The sequence below is a fragment of the Pimephales promelas genome, chromosome 12, assembly GCF_988280905.1.
Source record: "Pimephales promelas chromosome 12, fPimPro1.hap1.1, whole genome shotgun sequence".
Taxonomy (NCBI): domain Eukaryota; kingdom Metazoa; phylum Chordata; class Actinopteri; order Cypriniformes; family Leuciscidae; genus Pimephales; species Pimephales promelas.
In genome coordinates, this window is record NC_142780.1 from 14,279,963 (window position 1) to 14,295,694 (window position 15,732).

The 15,732-nt window shown below is 38.6% G+C and overlaps 1 protein-coding gene across 9 annotated transcripts in view; it reads right to left on the reverse strand.

The window, feature by feature from the left end:
• fam131bb (family with sequence similarity 131 member Bb) overlaps positions 1-15,732 on the reverse strand; it is a 77,813-nt gene that overhangs the window by 29,550 nt on the left and 32,531 nt on the right. For all 9 annotated transcript variants that reach the window (XM_089117535.1, XM_039694417.2, XM_039694415.2 and 6 more), the window contains one exon: positions 14,110-14,334. In XM_089117535.1, coding sequence (XP_088973661.1) covers positions 14,110-14,334 — 225 coding nt within the window. The remainder of the gene's footprint in view (positions 1-14,109; positions 14,335-15,732) is intronic.

A 15,732-nucleotide genomic window follows, 5' to 3' on the forward strand; every position in this document is an offset into this window, starting at 1 on the left:
ACTGCTGAAGTTTCATCAAGATCAGTTAATGTATGCTGAGGTTATAACACACTTCCTGTTTCACGTTTCTCGCCATGATTTCGTTTCCTCGCCACGGACAAACCGTTCGAGATATCAAAAATCCCCTCGCAAACTTTCATCCTCAATGTCTTGACTTCACGCTGACCGAGTTTCGTCGAATGTGGATCAAAGCTCTAGGAGGAGTATTTCAAATACCATTGCGAGCGTTTTACAAACAAACCTCAATAGCCGACTTCCTGTTGGGCTGGGGTAAAAAGTAAGAGCGCGAGGTATAGATGAAACGATGAGATCAACATGTGTACCGAGTTTCATATTATTACATGCAAGCGTGTTTGAGTTATGGACCGAGTGTTCGGACCCCGTTCCAGGGGGCGCTGACGAGCCCCCCTGCCACGCCCAGGTACCAGCTTCAGCCCGGCTCTGATGGCCGCGGGTTCTGACCCGTGTGCAAAGTTTCAAGAGTTTTCGAGCACGTTAAGGGCCCCAAAAGTGCCCAAAAGGTAGTAAAATAATAATTATTATAATAATAATAGAGAAGAAAAATAATCGCAAGGAAAACAATAGGGCCTTCGCCCTTTCAGGGCTTGGGCCCTAATAATAGAGAAGAAAAATAATCGCAAGGAAAACAATAGGGCCTTCGCCCTTTCAGGGCTTGGGCCCTAATTATAAATATAGCTGCGAGCAGCGATGGCGGGCCCAAGCCGGTGGCACCGCAACCCCGGTTCCTTTAGTTGGCGGTGGCAAAGGCTTTGGCCCATTTATGATTAAATGTTAAAACTGCTTGCCATACTCTGTCATTTCGACTAGTTACAATTATGTTACAGATATCTTAAATGATAATACAAACTATCCAAAATGTAATTACGAATAGACAGAAAGACGTTGTTGATATCTACAATGTTAATTCCGGACAGGCAAACTTAGCTTTTAAATGTTAAAAGGGCTTGCCATACAGGGACGTAGGCTCAGAGAGAGGCTCACCATATTCAAACCAAAATATCTGACTTCCTCTTGGTCCGAGCTAATGACTATGTATTAGAAAGTTGTCCGGCTTGAGGAGTACAATGTATATAGCGATTTTTGTAACTGTAGATAAAACTAACAACCCCACTTTTGTCAAAAGGTGGCGCTATTTAGTCCTTGCACTATGCCCGTTTCTGAAACTTTGCACATGTCTACTGGCTAATAAATGTGATGTATCTGTTGAGTTTCAAGCAATTTCAATTTCAATTTCAATTTGACTGTTGAAAAGAAGTGCGCCGATTAGATACTCAGGATCGGTATCGGCTCTGACACTGCCATCTTTGACGAGGCTGATTCAAATTCTATATTGTGCATATATACTAGTCTATGTTAGGCACAAAGGCACAAAAACTTTCTAAAGTACCATAAAGTTTTTGTGTACTGTATTATTAGTGTTCTGAAGCTATTATGTGATATAGAAATTAATATTTAAGTCATTCAATTCAAGAACACAAACTTTTCCCTCTCTGCGCCTGTCAGTCATTCTCCATTCAGCATTCAAACAGCACGTCATATTCGGTTACAGTCAATGATGAAACGATCTTCAAGATGATTCAATGTTAATCCTATTATACTGGATCTTTAAGATAAAGGTCTAAAGGTCTATATTTTCGAATGAAGAAACTTTTTCTTGCTGGACTTTATTGCTGTAACTTAACCGTGTTACTTTCTACCGGGTGTCGGACGCTGTCGGTTAGATCACAACACTAGAGTCAGAGCACTATAATTGTTCTTCACGCACACAGTAACTGAAATTTAAAACCTTTAAAAGAAAAGGCTCAATAAACTATTGCATAGATAGATAATGTATAATACACTGTTCATAAATATGTATTTCCTTTGTGCTTTGAACTTTTCAATACGGACTCACTGCGCTGTAACTTCATGTGGCTTCAAGCACATCATTCTCCGCTCGGGATGCACATAAGTGCTTTGTGCTGCACCGTATTGGAGCCGTAATATCATAATGCAGTGACGTAATGACAGATTATTAATTGCCTTTCAATTATATGTTGCTGCGTCATTAAACATCTGTCCTATGCATTTCAAACATTTATAGCAGCCATGGCTATATTTTTTTATGATTTTTGTTATCTTGTTTTTCATGAATGTATTTTTCAAAAATAAGAGCAATGTGTATTATCTATTATTAATATGGTTTATAATAGCATTTTTGTCATAGATTATGACAAAGTAATCATATGATCCACCAGCGAGGAACCAGCAGAACAGAGTGAACATTCATTCTGTTTAGTTCAATCCTACTTAATAGGAATTTATTTAAAATGCTCGCTCTACTCCACACCATTAATGTCTTGTGCGGACATCCGTATTTCGACTTTCGGTTTTAAGTAAGCGATTTAAAAGCTCCCAAGTCCCAGCGGAGTCACACGTTGATTAACCGGTGGGAATATACACAATAGGCCTACCTGATATTGAACACAAGAGGGCAGTATAGCACTACATATGACTCAGATTATTATTTTTTTATGAATTTTACAACAATTCTGGCTGTTTTTGAACGTAAACATAATTCTTAAATGAAAAAAAGGAAAAATTGGGGAAGTTATAATATTTGTATAATTTAATTTAGAAACAAATGATGTATAATTACATTTTTAGAAGATATGAGGCTTTTAGTGTTTACTTTTTTGACATTACTTTAATCTTTTGCCATAGTTGCACATGTCTACTGGCTAATAAATGTGATGTATCTGTTGAGTTTCAAGCAATTTCAAGCATGCTAAGAGTCCCAAAAGCATCAAAAAAGAATGTTAAAGTTTGTTTCGTTGCCACGGCAACAGTATCAAAGATATCAAAAATTCATTCACAGGTCTACATCTGCCGTGTATTTACATTATACAGATGAAGTTTGAAGCAAATCGGTTAAAAATAAGAGAGTGATTTCAAAGCATTTTGAAAGTGACACACTTCCTGCTGCCAGTTGGTGGCGCTATAACTTTGACTCACAATAGTCACATCCATGTGATCGGTCTCTTACAGCGAAAACACTGCTGAAGTTTCATCAAGATCAGTTAATGTATGCTGAAGTTATAACAGACATCCTGTTTCATGTTTCTCGCCATAATTTCGTTTCCTCGCCACGGCCAAACCGTTCGAGATATCAAAAATCCCGTGGCACTTTTTCATCCTTAATGTCTTGACTTCACGCTGATCGAGTTTCGTCGAATTTGGTTCAGTGCTCTAGGAGCAATAATTTAAATTCCATTGCATGTGTTTTAAACACAACCCTAAATAGCCAACTTCCTGTTGGGCTGGGGTAAAATTAAGAGTGTGAAGTATATATGAAACGATGAGATCTATATGTGTACCAAGTTTCATATTATTACATGCAAGTGTGTTTGATTTATGGACCAAATTTTCAGACCAAGTTTATTGACCAAGTTAATCTGATTAATAAACTAATTATATAAAACTATTGTCAATTCACTACAATAAAACTAGTTATATGCCTTTACTTATAAAAAATAAAAATAAAAACTTATTTAAAAAATACCAGGCTTGAGAAATGTATTTTCTTTATGCAGGTCATACACACAGCAGTGAAATGGTTAAGCCCCCTCCCCCTGCACACACACACAGACAGCCAGCCAGCCAGCCAGCCAAAGACACATGTAGGCTCAGAGTGGCCATATTCAAACAAAAATATCTGACTTTCCGTGGGTCCTAGCTAATAAGTGTCAATTAGAAAGTTGTCCGGCTCGAGGAGTACAATATACATACCAATTTTTGTAACTCTAGTTAAAACTAACCACCCCACTTTTGTCAAAAGGTGGCGCTACTGAGCCCTCACCACGCCCGTTTCTGCAACTTTGCACATGTCTACTGGCTAATAAATGTGATGTGTCTGTCGAGTTTCATGCAATTTGAAGCATGCTAAGGGTCTCAAAAGCATCCTAAAAGCATCCTAAAAGAAGGGTGAAGTTTGATGCGTCGCCACGGCAACAGTTTCAAAGATATCAAGAATCCATTCACAGGTCTTCATCTGCCGTATGTTTCCATTATACATATGAAGTTTGAAGCAAATCGGGTAAAAATAAAAGGGTGATATCTAAGCATTTTGAAAGTGACACACTTCCTGCTGCCAGTTGGTGGCGCTATAACTTTGACTCACAATAGTCACATCCATGTGATCGTCCTCTTACAGCGAACACACTGCTGAAGTTTCATCAAGATCAGTTAATGTATGCTGAAGTTATAACACACTTCCTGTTTCACGTTTCTCGCCATGATTTCGTTTCCCCGCCACGGACAAACCGTTCGAGATATAAAAAATCCCCTCGCAAACTTTCATCCTCAATGTCTTGACTTCATGCTGACCGAGTTTCGTCGAATTTGGATCAAAGCTCTAGGAGGAGTATTTGACATTCCATTGCGATCGTTTTACAAACAAACCTCAATAGCCGACTTCCTGTTGGGCTGGGGTAAAAAGTAAGAGCGCGAGGTATAGATGAAACGATGAGATCAACATGTGTACCGAGTTTCATATTATTACATACAAGCGTGTTTGAGTTATGGACCAAGTGTTCGGACCCCGTTCCAGGGGGCGCTGACGAGCCGCCCTGCCACGCCCGGGTACCAGCTTCAGCCCGGCTCTGATGGCCGCGGGTTCTGACCCGTGTGCAAAGTTTCAAGAGTTTTCGAGCACGTTAAGGGCCCCAAAAGTGCCCAAAAGGTAGTAAAATAATAATAAATATAGCTGCGAGCAGCGATGGCGGGCCCAAGCCGGTGGCACCGCAACCCCGGTTCCTTTAGTTACCTAAAGGCACCCGGGTGGCGGTGCCGAAGGCTTTGGCCCTTTTATGATTAAATGTTAAAACGGCTTGCCATACTCTGTCATTTCGACTAGTCACAATTATGTTACAGATATCTTAAATGATAATACAAACTATCCAAAATGTAATTACGAATAGACAGAAAGATGTTGTTGATATCTACAATGTTAATTCCGGACAGGCAAACTTAGCTTTTAAATGTTAAATGGGCTTGCCATACAGGGACGTAGGCTCAGAGAGAGGCTCACCATATTCAAACCAAAATATCTGACTTCCTCTTGGTCCGAGCTAATGACTATGTATTAGAAAGTTGTCCGGCTTGAGGAGTACAATGTATATACCGATTTTTGTAACTGTAGATAAAACTAACAACCCCACTTTTGTCAAAAGGTGGCGCTATTTAGTCCTTGCACAATGCCCGTTTCTGAAACTTTGCACATGTCTACTGGCTAATAAATGTGATGTATCTGTTGAGTTTCAAGCAATTTCAATTTCAATTTCAATTTGACTGTTGAAAAGAAGTGCGCTGATTAGATACTCAGGATCGGTATCGGCTCTGACACTGCCATCTTTGACGAGGCTGATTCAAATTCTATATTGTGCATATACTATTCTATGTTAGGCACAAAGGCACAAAAACTTTCTAAAGTACCATAAAGTTTTTGTGTACTGTATTATTAGTGTTCTGAAGCTATTATGTGATATAGAAATTAATATTTAAGTAATTAAATTCAAGAACACAAACTTTTCCCTCTCTGCGCCTGTCAGTCATTCTCCATTCAGCATTCAAACAGCACGTCACATTCGGTTACAGTCAATGATGAAACGATCTTCAAGATGATTGAATGTTAATCCTATTATACTGGATCTTTAAGATAAAGGTCTAAAGGTCTATATTTTCGAATGAAGAAACTTTTTCTTGCTGGACTTTATTGCTGTAACTTAATCGTGTTACTTTCTACCGGGTGTCGGTTAGATCACAACACTAGAGTCAGAGCACTATAATTGTTCTTCACGCACACAGTAACTGAAATTTAAAACCTTTAAAAGAAAAGGCTTAATAAACTATTGCATAGATAGATAATGTATAATACACTGTTCATAAATATGTATTTCCTTTGTGCTTTGAACTTTTCAATACGGACTCAATGCGCTGTAACTTCATGTGGCTTCAAGCACATCATTCTCCGCTCGGGATGCACATAAGTGCTTTGTGCTGCACCGTATTGGAGCCGTAATATCATAATGCAGTGACGTAATGACAGATTATTATTTGCCTTTCAATTATATGGTGCTGCGTCATTAAACATCTGTCCTATGCATTTCAAACATTTATAGCAGCCATGGCTATATTTTTTTTATGATTTTTGTTATCTTGTTTTTCATGAATGTATTTTTCAAAAATAAGAGCAATGTGTATTATCTATTATTAATATGGTTTATAATAGCATTTTTGTCATAGATTATGACAAAGTAATCATATGATCCACCAGCGAGGAACCAGCAGAACAGAGTGAACATTCTTTCTGTTTAGTTCAATCCTATTTAATAGGAATTTATTTAAAATGCTCGCTCTACTCCACACCATTAATGTCTTGTGCGGACATCCGTATTTTGACTTTCGGTTTCAAGTAAGCGATTTAAAAGCTCCCAAGTCCCAGCGGAGTCACACATTGATTAACCGGTGGGAATATACACAATAGGCCTACCTGATATTGAACACAAGAGGGCAGTATAGCACTACGTATGACTCAGATTATTATTTTTTATGAATTTTACAACAATTCTGGCTGTTTTTGAACGTAAACATAATTCTTAAATGAAAAAAAGGAAAAATTGGGGAAGTTATAATATTTGTATAATTTAATTTAGAAACAAATGATGTATAATTACATTTTTAGAAGATATGAGGTTTTTAGTGTTTACTTTTTTGACATTACTTTAATCTTTTGCCATAGTTGCACATGTCTACTGGCTAATAAATGTGATGTATCTGTTGAGTTTCAAGCAATTTCAAGCATGCTAAGAGTCCCAAAAGCATCAAAAAAGAATGTTAAAGTTTGATTCGTTGCCACGGCAACAGTATCAAAGATATCAAAAATTCATTCACAGGTCTACATCTGCCGTGTATTTACATTATACAGATGAAGTTTGAAGCAAATCGGTTAAAAATAAGAGAGTGGTTTCAAAGCATTTTGAAAGTGACACACTTCCTGCTGCCAGTTGGTGGCGCTATAACTTTGACTCACAATAGTCACATCCATGTGATCGGTCTCTTACAGCGAAAACACTGCTGAAGTTTCATCAAGATCAGTTAATGTATGCTGAAGTTATAACACACATCCTGTTTCATGTTTCTCGCCATAATTTCGTTTCCTCGCCACGGCCAAACCGTTCGAGGTATCCCGTGGCACTTTTTCATCCTTAATGTCTTGACTTCACGCTGATCGAGTTTCGTCGAATTTGGTTCAGTGCTCTAGGAGCAATAATTTAAATTCCATTGCATGTGTTTTAAACACAACCCTAAATAGCCGACTTCCTGTTGGGCTGGGGTAAAAAGTAAGAGTGTGAAGTATATATGAAACGATGAGATCTATATGTGTACCAAGTTTCATATTATTACATGCAAGTGTGTTTGATTTATGGACCAAATTTTCAGACCAAGTTTATTGACCAAGTTAATCTGATTACTAAACTAATTATATAAAACTATTGTCAATTCACTACAATTAAACTAGTTATATGCCTTTACTTATAAAAAATAAAAATAAAAACTTATTTAAAAATTACCAGGCTTGAGAAATGTATTTTCTTTATGCAGGTCATACACACAGCAGTGAAATGGTTAAGCCCCCTCCCCCTGCACACACACACACACACACACAGACAGCCAGCCAGTCAGCCAGCCAGCCAGCCAAAGACACAGAGACACAGAGACATGTAGGCTCAGAGTGGCCATATTCAAACAAAAATATCTGACTTTCTGTGGGTCCTAGCTAATAAGTGTCAATTAGAAAGTTGTCCGGCTCGAGGAGTACAATATACATACCAATTTTTGTAACTCTAGTTAAAACTAACAACCCCACTTTTGTCAAAAGGTGGCGCTACTGAGCCCTCACCACGCCCGTTTCTGAAACTTTGCACGTGTCTACTGGCTAATAAATGTGATGTGTCTGTCGAGTTTCATGCAATTTGAAGCATGCTAAGGGTCTCAAAAGCATCCAAAAAGCATCCTAAAAGAAGGGTAAAGTTTGATGCGTCGCCACGGCAACAGTTTCAAAGATATCAAAAATCCATTCACAGGTCTACATCTGCCGTATGTTTACATTATACATATGAAGTTTGAAGCAAATCGGGTAAAAATAAAAGGGTGATATCAAAGCATTTTGAAAGTGACACACTTCCTGCTGCCAGTTGGTGGCGCTATAACTTTGACTCACAATAGTCACATCCATGTGATCGTCCTCTTACAGCGAACACACTGCTGAAGTTTCATCAAGATCAGTTAATGTATGCTGAAGTTATAACACACTTCCTGTTTCACGTTTCTCGCCATGATTTCGTTTCCTCGCCACGGACAAACCGTTTGAGATATAAAAAATCCCCTCGCAAACTTTCATCCTCAATGTCTTGACTTCACGCTGACCGAGTTTCGTCGAATTTGGATCAAAGCTCTAGGAGGAGTATATGACATTCCATTGCGAGCGTTTTACAAACAAACCTCAATAGCCGACTTTCTGTTGGGCTGGGGTAAAAAGTAAGAGTGTGAGGTATAGATGAAACGATGAGATCAACATGTGTACCGAGTTTCATATTATTACATACAAGCGTGTTTGAGTTATGGACCAAGTGTTCGGACCCTGTTCCAGGGGGCGCTGACGAGCCGCCCTACCACGCCCGGGTACCAGCTTCAGCCCGGCTCTGATGGCCGCGGGTTCTGACCTGTGTGCAAAGTTTCAAGAGTTTTCGAGCACGTTAAGGGCCCCAAAAGTGCCCAAAAGGTAGTAAAATAATAATTATTATAATAATAAATATAGCTGCGAGCAGCGATGGCGGGCCCAAGCCGGTGGCACCGCAACCCCGGTTCCTTTAGTTACCTAAAGGCACCCGGGTGGCGGTGCCGAAGGCTTTGGCCCTTTCAAGATTAAATGTTAAAACGGCTTGCCATACTCTGTCATTTCGACTAGTCAAAATTATGTTACAGATATCTTAAATGATAATACAAACTATCCAAAATGTAATTACGACTAGACAGAAAGACGTTGTTGATATCTACAATGTTAATTCCGGATAGGCAAACTTAGCTTTTAAATGTTAAAAGGGCTTGCCATACAGGGACGTAGGCTCAGAGAGAGGCTCACCATATTCAAACCAAAATATCTGACTTCCTCTTGGTCCGAGCTAATGACTATGTAATAGAAAGTTGTCCGGCTTGAGGAGTACAATGTATATACCGATTTTTGTAACTGTAGATAAAACTAACAACCCCACTTTTGTCAAAAGGTGGCTCTATTTAGTCCTTGCACCATGCCCGTTTCTGAAACTTTGCACGTCTACTGGCTAATAAATGTGATGTATCTGTTGAGTTTCAAGCAATTTCAATTTCAATTTGACTGTTGAAAAGAAGTGCGCCGATTAGATACTCAGGATCGGTATCGGCTCTGACACTGCCATCTTTGACGAGGCTGATTCATATTGTGCATATACTATTCTATGTAAGGCACAAAGGCACAAAAACTTTCTAAAGTACCATAAAGTTTTTGTGTACTGTATTATAAGTGTTCTGAAGCTATTATGTGATATAGAAATTAATATTTAAGTCATTAAATTCAAGAACACGTAAACTTTTCCCTCTCTGCGCCTGTCAGTCATTCTCCATTCAGCATTCAAACAGCACGTCGCATTCGGTTACAGTCAATGATGAAACGATCTTCAAGATGATTCAATGTTAATCCTATTATACTGGGTCTTTAAGATAAAGGTCTAAAGGTCTATATTTTCGAATGAAGAAACTTTTTCTTGCTGGACTTTATTGCTGTAACTTAATCGTGTTACTTTCTACCGGGTGTCAGACGCTGTCGGTTAGATCACAACACTAGAGTCAGAGCACTATAATTGTTCTTCACGCACACAGTAACTGAAATTTAAAACCTTTAAAAGAAAAGGCTCAATAAACTATTGCATAGATAGATAATGTATAATACACTGTTCATAAATATGTATTTCCTTTGTGCTTTGAACTTTTCAATACGGACTCAATGCGCTGTAACTTCATGTGGCTTCAAGCACATCATTCTCCGCTCGGGATGCACATAAGTGCTTTGTGCTGCACCGTATTAGAGCCGTAATATCATAATGCAGTGACGTAATGACAGATTATTAATTGCCTTTCAATTATATGTTGCTGCGTCATTAAACATCTGTCCTATGCATTTCAAACATTTATAGCAGCCATGGCTTTATCTTTTTATGATTTTTGTTATCTTGTTTTTCATGAATGTATTTTTTAAAAATAAGAGCAATGTGTATTATCTATTATTAATATAGTTTATAATAGCATTTTTGTCATAGATTATGACAAAGTAATCATATGATCCACCAGCGAGGAACCAGCAGAACAGAGTGAACATTCTTTCTGTTTAGTTCAATCCTACTTAATAGGAATTTATTTAAAATGCTCGCTCTACTCCACACCATTAATGTCTTGTGCGGACATCCGTATTTTGACTTTCGGTTTTAAGTAAGCGATTTAAAAGCTCCCAAGTCCCAGCAGAGTCACACGTTGATTAACCGGTGGGAATATACACAATAGGCCTACCTGATATTGAACACAAGAGGGCAGTATAGCACTACGTATGACTCAGATTATTATTTTTTTCTGAATTTTACAACAATTCTGGCTGTTTTTGAACGTAAACATAATTCTTAAATGAAAAAAAGGAAAAATTGGGGACGTTATAATATTTGTATAATTTAATTTAGAAACAAATGATGTATAATTACATTTTTAGAAGATATGAGGCTTTTAGTGTTTACTTTTTTGACATTACTTTAATCTTTTGCCATAGTTGCACATGTCTACTGGCTAATAAATGTGATGTATCTGTTGAGTTTCAAGCAATTTCAAGCATGCTAAGAGTCCCAAAAGCATCAAAAAAGAATGTTAAAGTTTGTTTCGTTGCCACGGCAACAGTATCAAAGATATCAAAAATTCATTCACAGGTCTACATCTGCCGTGTATTTACATTATACAGATGAAGTTTGAAGCAAATCGGTTAAAAATAAGAGAGTGATTTCAAAGCATTTTGAAAGTGACACACTTCCTGCTGCCAGTTGGTGGCGCTATAACTTTGACTCACAATAGTCACATCCATGTGATCGGTCTCTTACAGCGAAAACACTGCTGAAGTTTCATCAAGATCAGTTAATGTATGCTGAAGTTATAACAGACATCCTGTTTCATGTTTCTCGCCATAATTTCGTTTCCTCGCCACGGCCAAACCGTTCGAGATATCAAAAATCCCGTGGCACTTTTTCATCCTTAATGTCTTGACTTCACGCTGATCGAGTTTCGTCGAATTTGGTTCAGTGCTCTAGGAGCAATAATTTAAATTCCATTGCATGTGTTTTAAACACAACCCTAAATAGCCGTCTTCCTGTTGGGCTGGGGTAAAAAGTAAGAGTGTGAAGTAGGCTATATATGAAACGATGAGATCTATATGTGTACCAAGTTTCATATTATTACATGCAAGTGTGTTTGATTTATGGACCAAATTTTCAGACCAAGTTTATTGACCAAGTTAATCTGATTAATAAACTAATTATATAAAACTATTGTCAATTCACTACAATTAAACTAGTTATATGCCTTTACTTATAAAAAATAAAAATAAAAACTTATTTAAAAAATACCAGGCTTGAGAAATGTATTTTCTTTATGCAGGTCATACACACAGCAGTGAAATGGTTAAGCCCCCTCCCCCTGCACACACACACAGACAGCCAGCCAGCCAGCCAGCCAAAGACACATGTAGGCTCAGAGTGGCCATATTCAAACAAAAATATCTGACTTTCCGTGGGTCCTAGCTAATAAGTGTCAATTAGAAAGTTGTCCGGCTCGAGGAGTACAATATACATACCAATTTTTGTAACTCTAGTTAAAACTAACCACCCCACTTTTGTCAAAAGGTGGCGCTACTGAGCCCTCACCACGCCCGTTTCTGCAACTTTGCACATGTCTACTGGCTAATAAATGTGATGTGTCTGTCGAGTTTCATGCAATTTGAAGCATGCTAAGGGTCTCAAAAGCATCCTAAAAGCATCCTAAAAGAAGGGTAAAGTTTGATGCGTCGCCACGGCAACAGTTTCAAAGATATCAAGAATCCATTCACAGGTCTTCATCTGCCGTATGTTTCCATTATACATATGAAGTTTGAAGCAAATCGGGTAAAAATAAAAGGGTGATATCTAAGCATTTTGAAAGTGACACACTTCCTGCTGCCAGTTGGTGGCGCTATAACTTTGACTCACAATAGTCACATCCATGTGATCGTCCTCTTACAGCGAACACACTGCTGAAGTTTCATCAAGATCAGTTAATGTATGCTGAAGTTATAACACACTTCCTGTTTCACGTTTCTCGCCATGATTTCGTTTCCCCGCCACGGACAAACCGTTCGAGATATAAAAAATCCCCTCGCAAACTTTCATCCTCAATGTCTTGACTTCATGCTGACCGAGTTTCGTCGAATTTGGATCAAAGCTCTAGGAGGAGTATTTGACATTCCATTGCGATCGTTTTACAAACAAACCTCAATAGCCGACTTCCTGTTGGGCTGGGGTAAAAAGTAAGAGCGCGAGGTATAGATGAAACGATGAGATCAACATGTGTACCGAGTTTCATATTATTACATACAAGCGTGTTTGAGTTATGGACCAAGTGTTCGGACCCCGTTCCAGGGGGCGCTGACGAGCCGCCCTGCCACGCCCGGGTACCAGCTTCAGCCCGGCTCTGATGGCCGCTGGTTCTGACCCGTGTGCAAAGTTTCAAGAGTTTTCGAGCACGTTAAGGGCCCCAAAAGTGCCCAAAAGGTAGTAAAATAATAATAATTATAATAATAATAGTAAAGAAAAATAATCCTTAGGAAAACAATAGGGCCTTCGCCCTTTCAGGGCTTGGGCCCTAATTATAATAATAATAGTAAAGAAAAATAATCCTTAGGAAAACAATAGGGCCTTCGCCCTTTCAGGGCTTGGGCCCTAATAATAATAGTAAAGAAAAATAATCCTTAGGAAAACAATAGGGCCTTCGCCCTTTCAGGGCTTGGGCCCTAAAAAAAAAATAATCGGAAGGAAAACAATAGGGCCTTCGCCCTTTCAGGGCTTGGGCCCTAATAATAATTTCTTCTGCAAAAAAGACCCCCATCATATTAGAACAATTTCAGAAAGACCATGTGGCACTGAAGACTGGAATAATGATGCTGAAAAAAATCAGATTTGACACTTGAATTCCACCTAACCCTTAAATCTCTGTCACCGCACACGAAGATTTATGAAAGGTGCACTCAGTATTTTTGTATATTGTGTTGATAGCCGATATAGCAGTTGTAAGGGATAGTCAAACTGTAATATTGTTAAGCATTTTAGAGACAGAATGAATTGGGAATGACTGAATCTGTATATGTTTTGTGGTAATTAAAAATGATGTGAACATTTTATTTCTATCCTTAAAGCCGCTAAATAAAGGAATGCATTACAACTCTCTAAATTACTTGCAATATACTGTACAGTACATTGATAAAAACCCCCTTAAAATGACAGTCACCTAAAAAGGAACATTTCATCATCATTTACTCACATGTCGGTCCAAATATGTATGATTTTCTCGTTTTTTTTTGAAACATAAATTTTGAAGAAAGTTGGTAACAAAACAGTTTCGGTTCCCATTAAATTCCGTTGTATTTTTTATTTTTTTTCTCCATATAATGGAAGTCAATTGGAACATGTTCGGTTACCAACATTCTTTAAAATGTATTCTTTTATGTTCAACAAATGAAAGAAAATCATGCGTTTACCACATTTCCATTAACACATTAATACTGTAATAATGACAATAATAACATGATTAATTGATAACGACTCACTAGTATGTAAAATCTTGTAGTAGCCTACTGCTCAGTATGTAAACATGCAGAAGTATAGCTTACTTCTGAGCACTAGATTTTGCGTTGGCCTTTGTCTCTAAGTCTATAGGCTATGTGTCTCTGACCTGCAGCAAAGCGAGCCTCCTTCTCTCCGTCACTGAGGTCGCTGTATGCGTCATTCTCAAGCTTGCGCTCTTGTTGGAGGTGCAGACTTGAGGCGCGTGGTCCTACTACGCCCCCTGCGCCCACTGTCTGCATGCCCCAGTTCTGCCACTCGATCATGTGAGCCACGCGCCCCTGGGCCATCGCTGTCGGCTTTGTCACCTTGTCCTTCATGGAGCGAGACACTCCTGAAGTGGACGAATAGACAAAGGGTGGATGATGGGATGAGAAGACAGTGTGAGGTAGAAGTTTTTCAGGTAAGGGAGAGAGGGAGGGGAAAAAACAAGATAGAGGAAATTAAGTCAAATAGTTTTACAGAACAAGATTGCATCTTGCATCTAACCCTAGTGACTAGTGCTGTGTCCGAAATCCTTACTGTATAATAGGTATTACATTTGGTTTGAAACTTACTATGAATGTGTATAGTATGAAGAAAAATGTTTTAATTGTCATTTGACTTTTGCCAGTTACATCGCTTCATCTCCTTTCACAGATCCTCTTCCGTGGCCTCATGGGATAAAAAATGTCCATCAAATGCGCACTTCCAAATCTCGATGGAAGTATCCCATGTCATCCACTGGCCGAGTGGGTTTCAACCCTGGTCCTAGAGACACACCGCTCTGCACATTTTCTATGTTTCTCTTATCTGACACTCAGGCGCCGTTTACACGACACCGTTTCCAACTAAAAACTGAAGACATTAATAAACTCTTATGCGTTTTGGCTGTACACGTACATGACAGTGGCGTTTTCGGGCGTGAAAACGCAAACACGTTTTTTGAAAACAATGCCGCGAATTTGTGAAAACGGAGTGACATCATGCGCATACACTGTAAAAAAACAAACAAAAAAACAACATTGCTGCCTTAAATTAAGTACAATCAACTTGGATGTTTAACTTATTTCAACTTCAATTTTATTAAACCGACTTAAGTTGAATCTTGTATAGCTTAAAAAGTTGCAAACTGCTTAAATTATTTTAATAAGTTAAAGCAATTGAAAAACATATGTTGTCACAACTTATTGATACGGTGTGCGTATTATCAACCCGGTCTCACGACCAAGTCGTACGAATTCGACGAATGATTAAAAAATGGCTAATTCGTAACAATTCATACGAGCTCACTCGAACGAATTAGTACGTTTTTGCTAAATCGCACATATTTTACGAATTGGCCAATTCGTATGAATTCGTACGAATGACCTACCCCTTACCCCGCCCCTAAACCTACCCATCACGTGGGTTTAGACAAATCGTACGAGTGAGGTCGTACGAATTAGACACTTTTTAATCATTCGTCTAATTCGTACGAATTGGTCGTGAGATAGCGTAGGTTTTACGTGTTCAGTCCATGCATAGTGTTTCTTTACAAAGTTACATTGCCAACTACTGGCCTTTCGACAAAATCATTTTCGTGGATCTGTGTGAATGGGGATCGTTTTGACAACATTGTTGTCTATACTCAAACGCAAAGAAAAACGTTTTAGTTTTTAGTACATTCTTGTCGTGTAAATGTACCCTTAGTTCAGTTCATGAAGCTCTCGCCTAATGAACTGAAGTGATGGGTTCCCATGACCAGGATTGA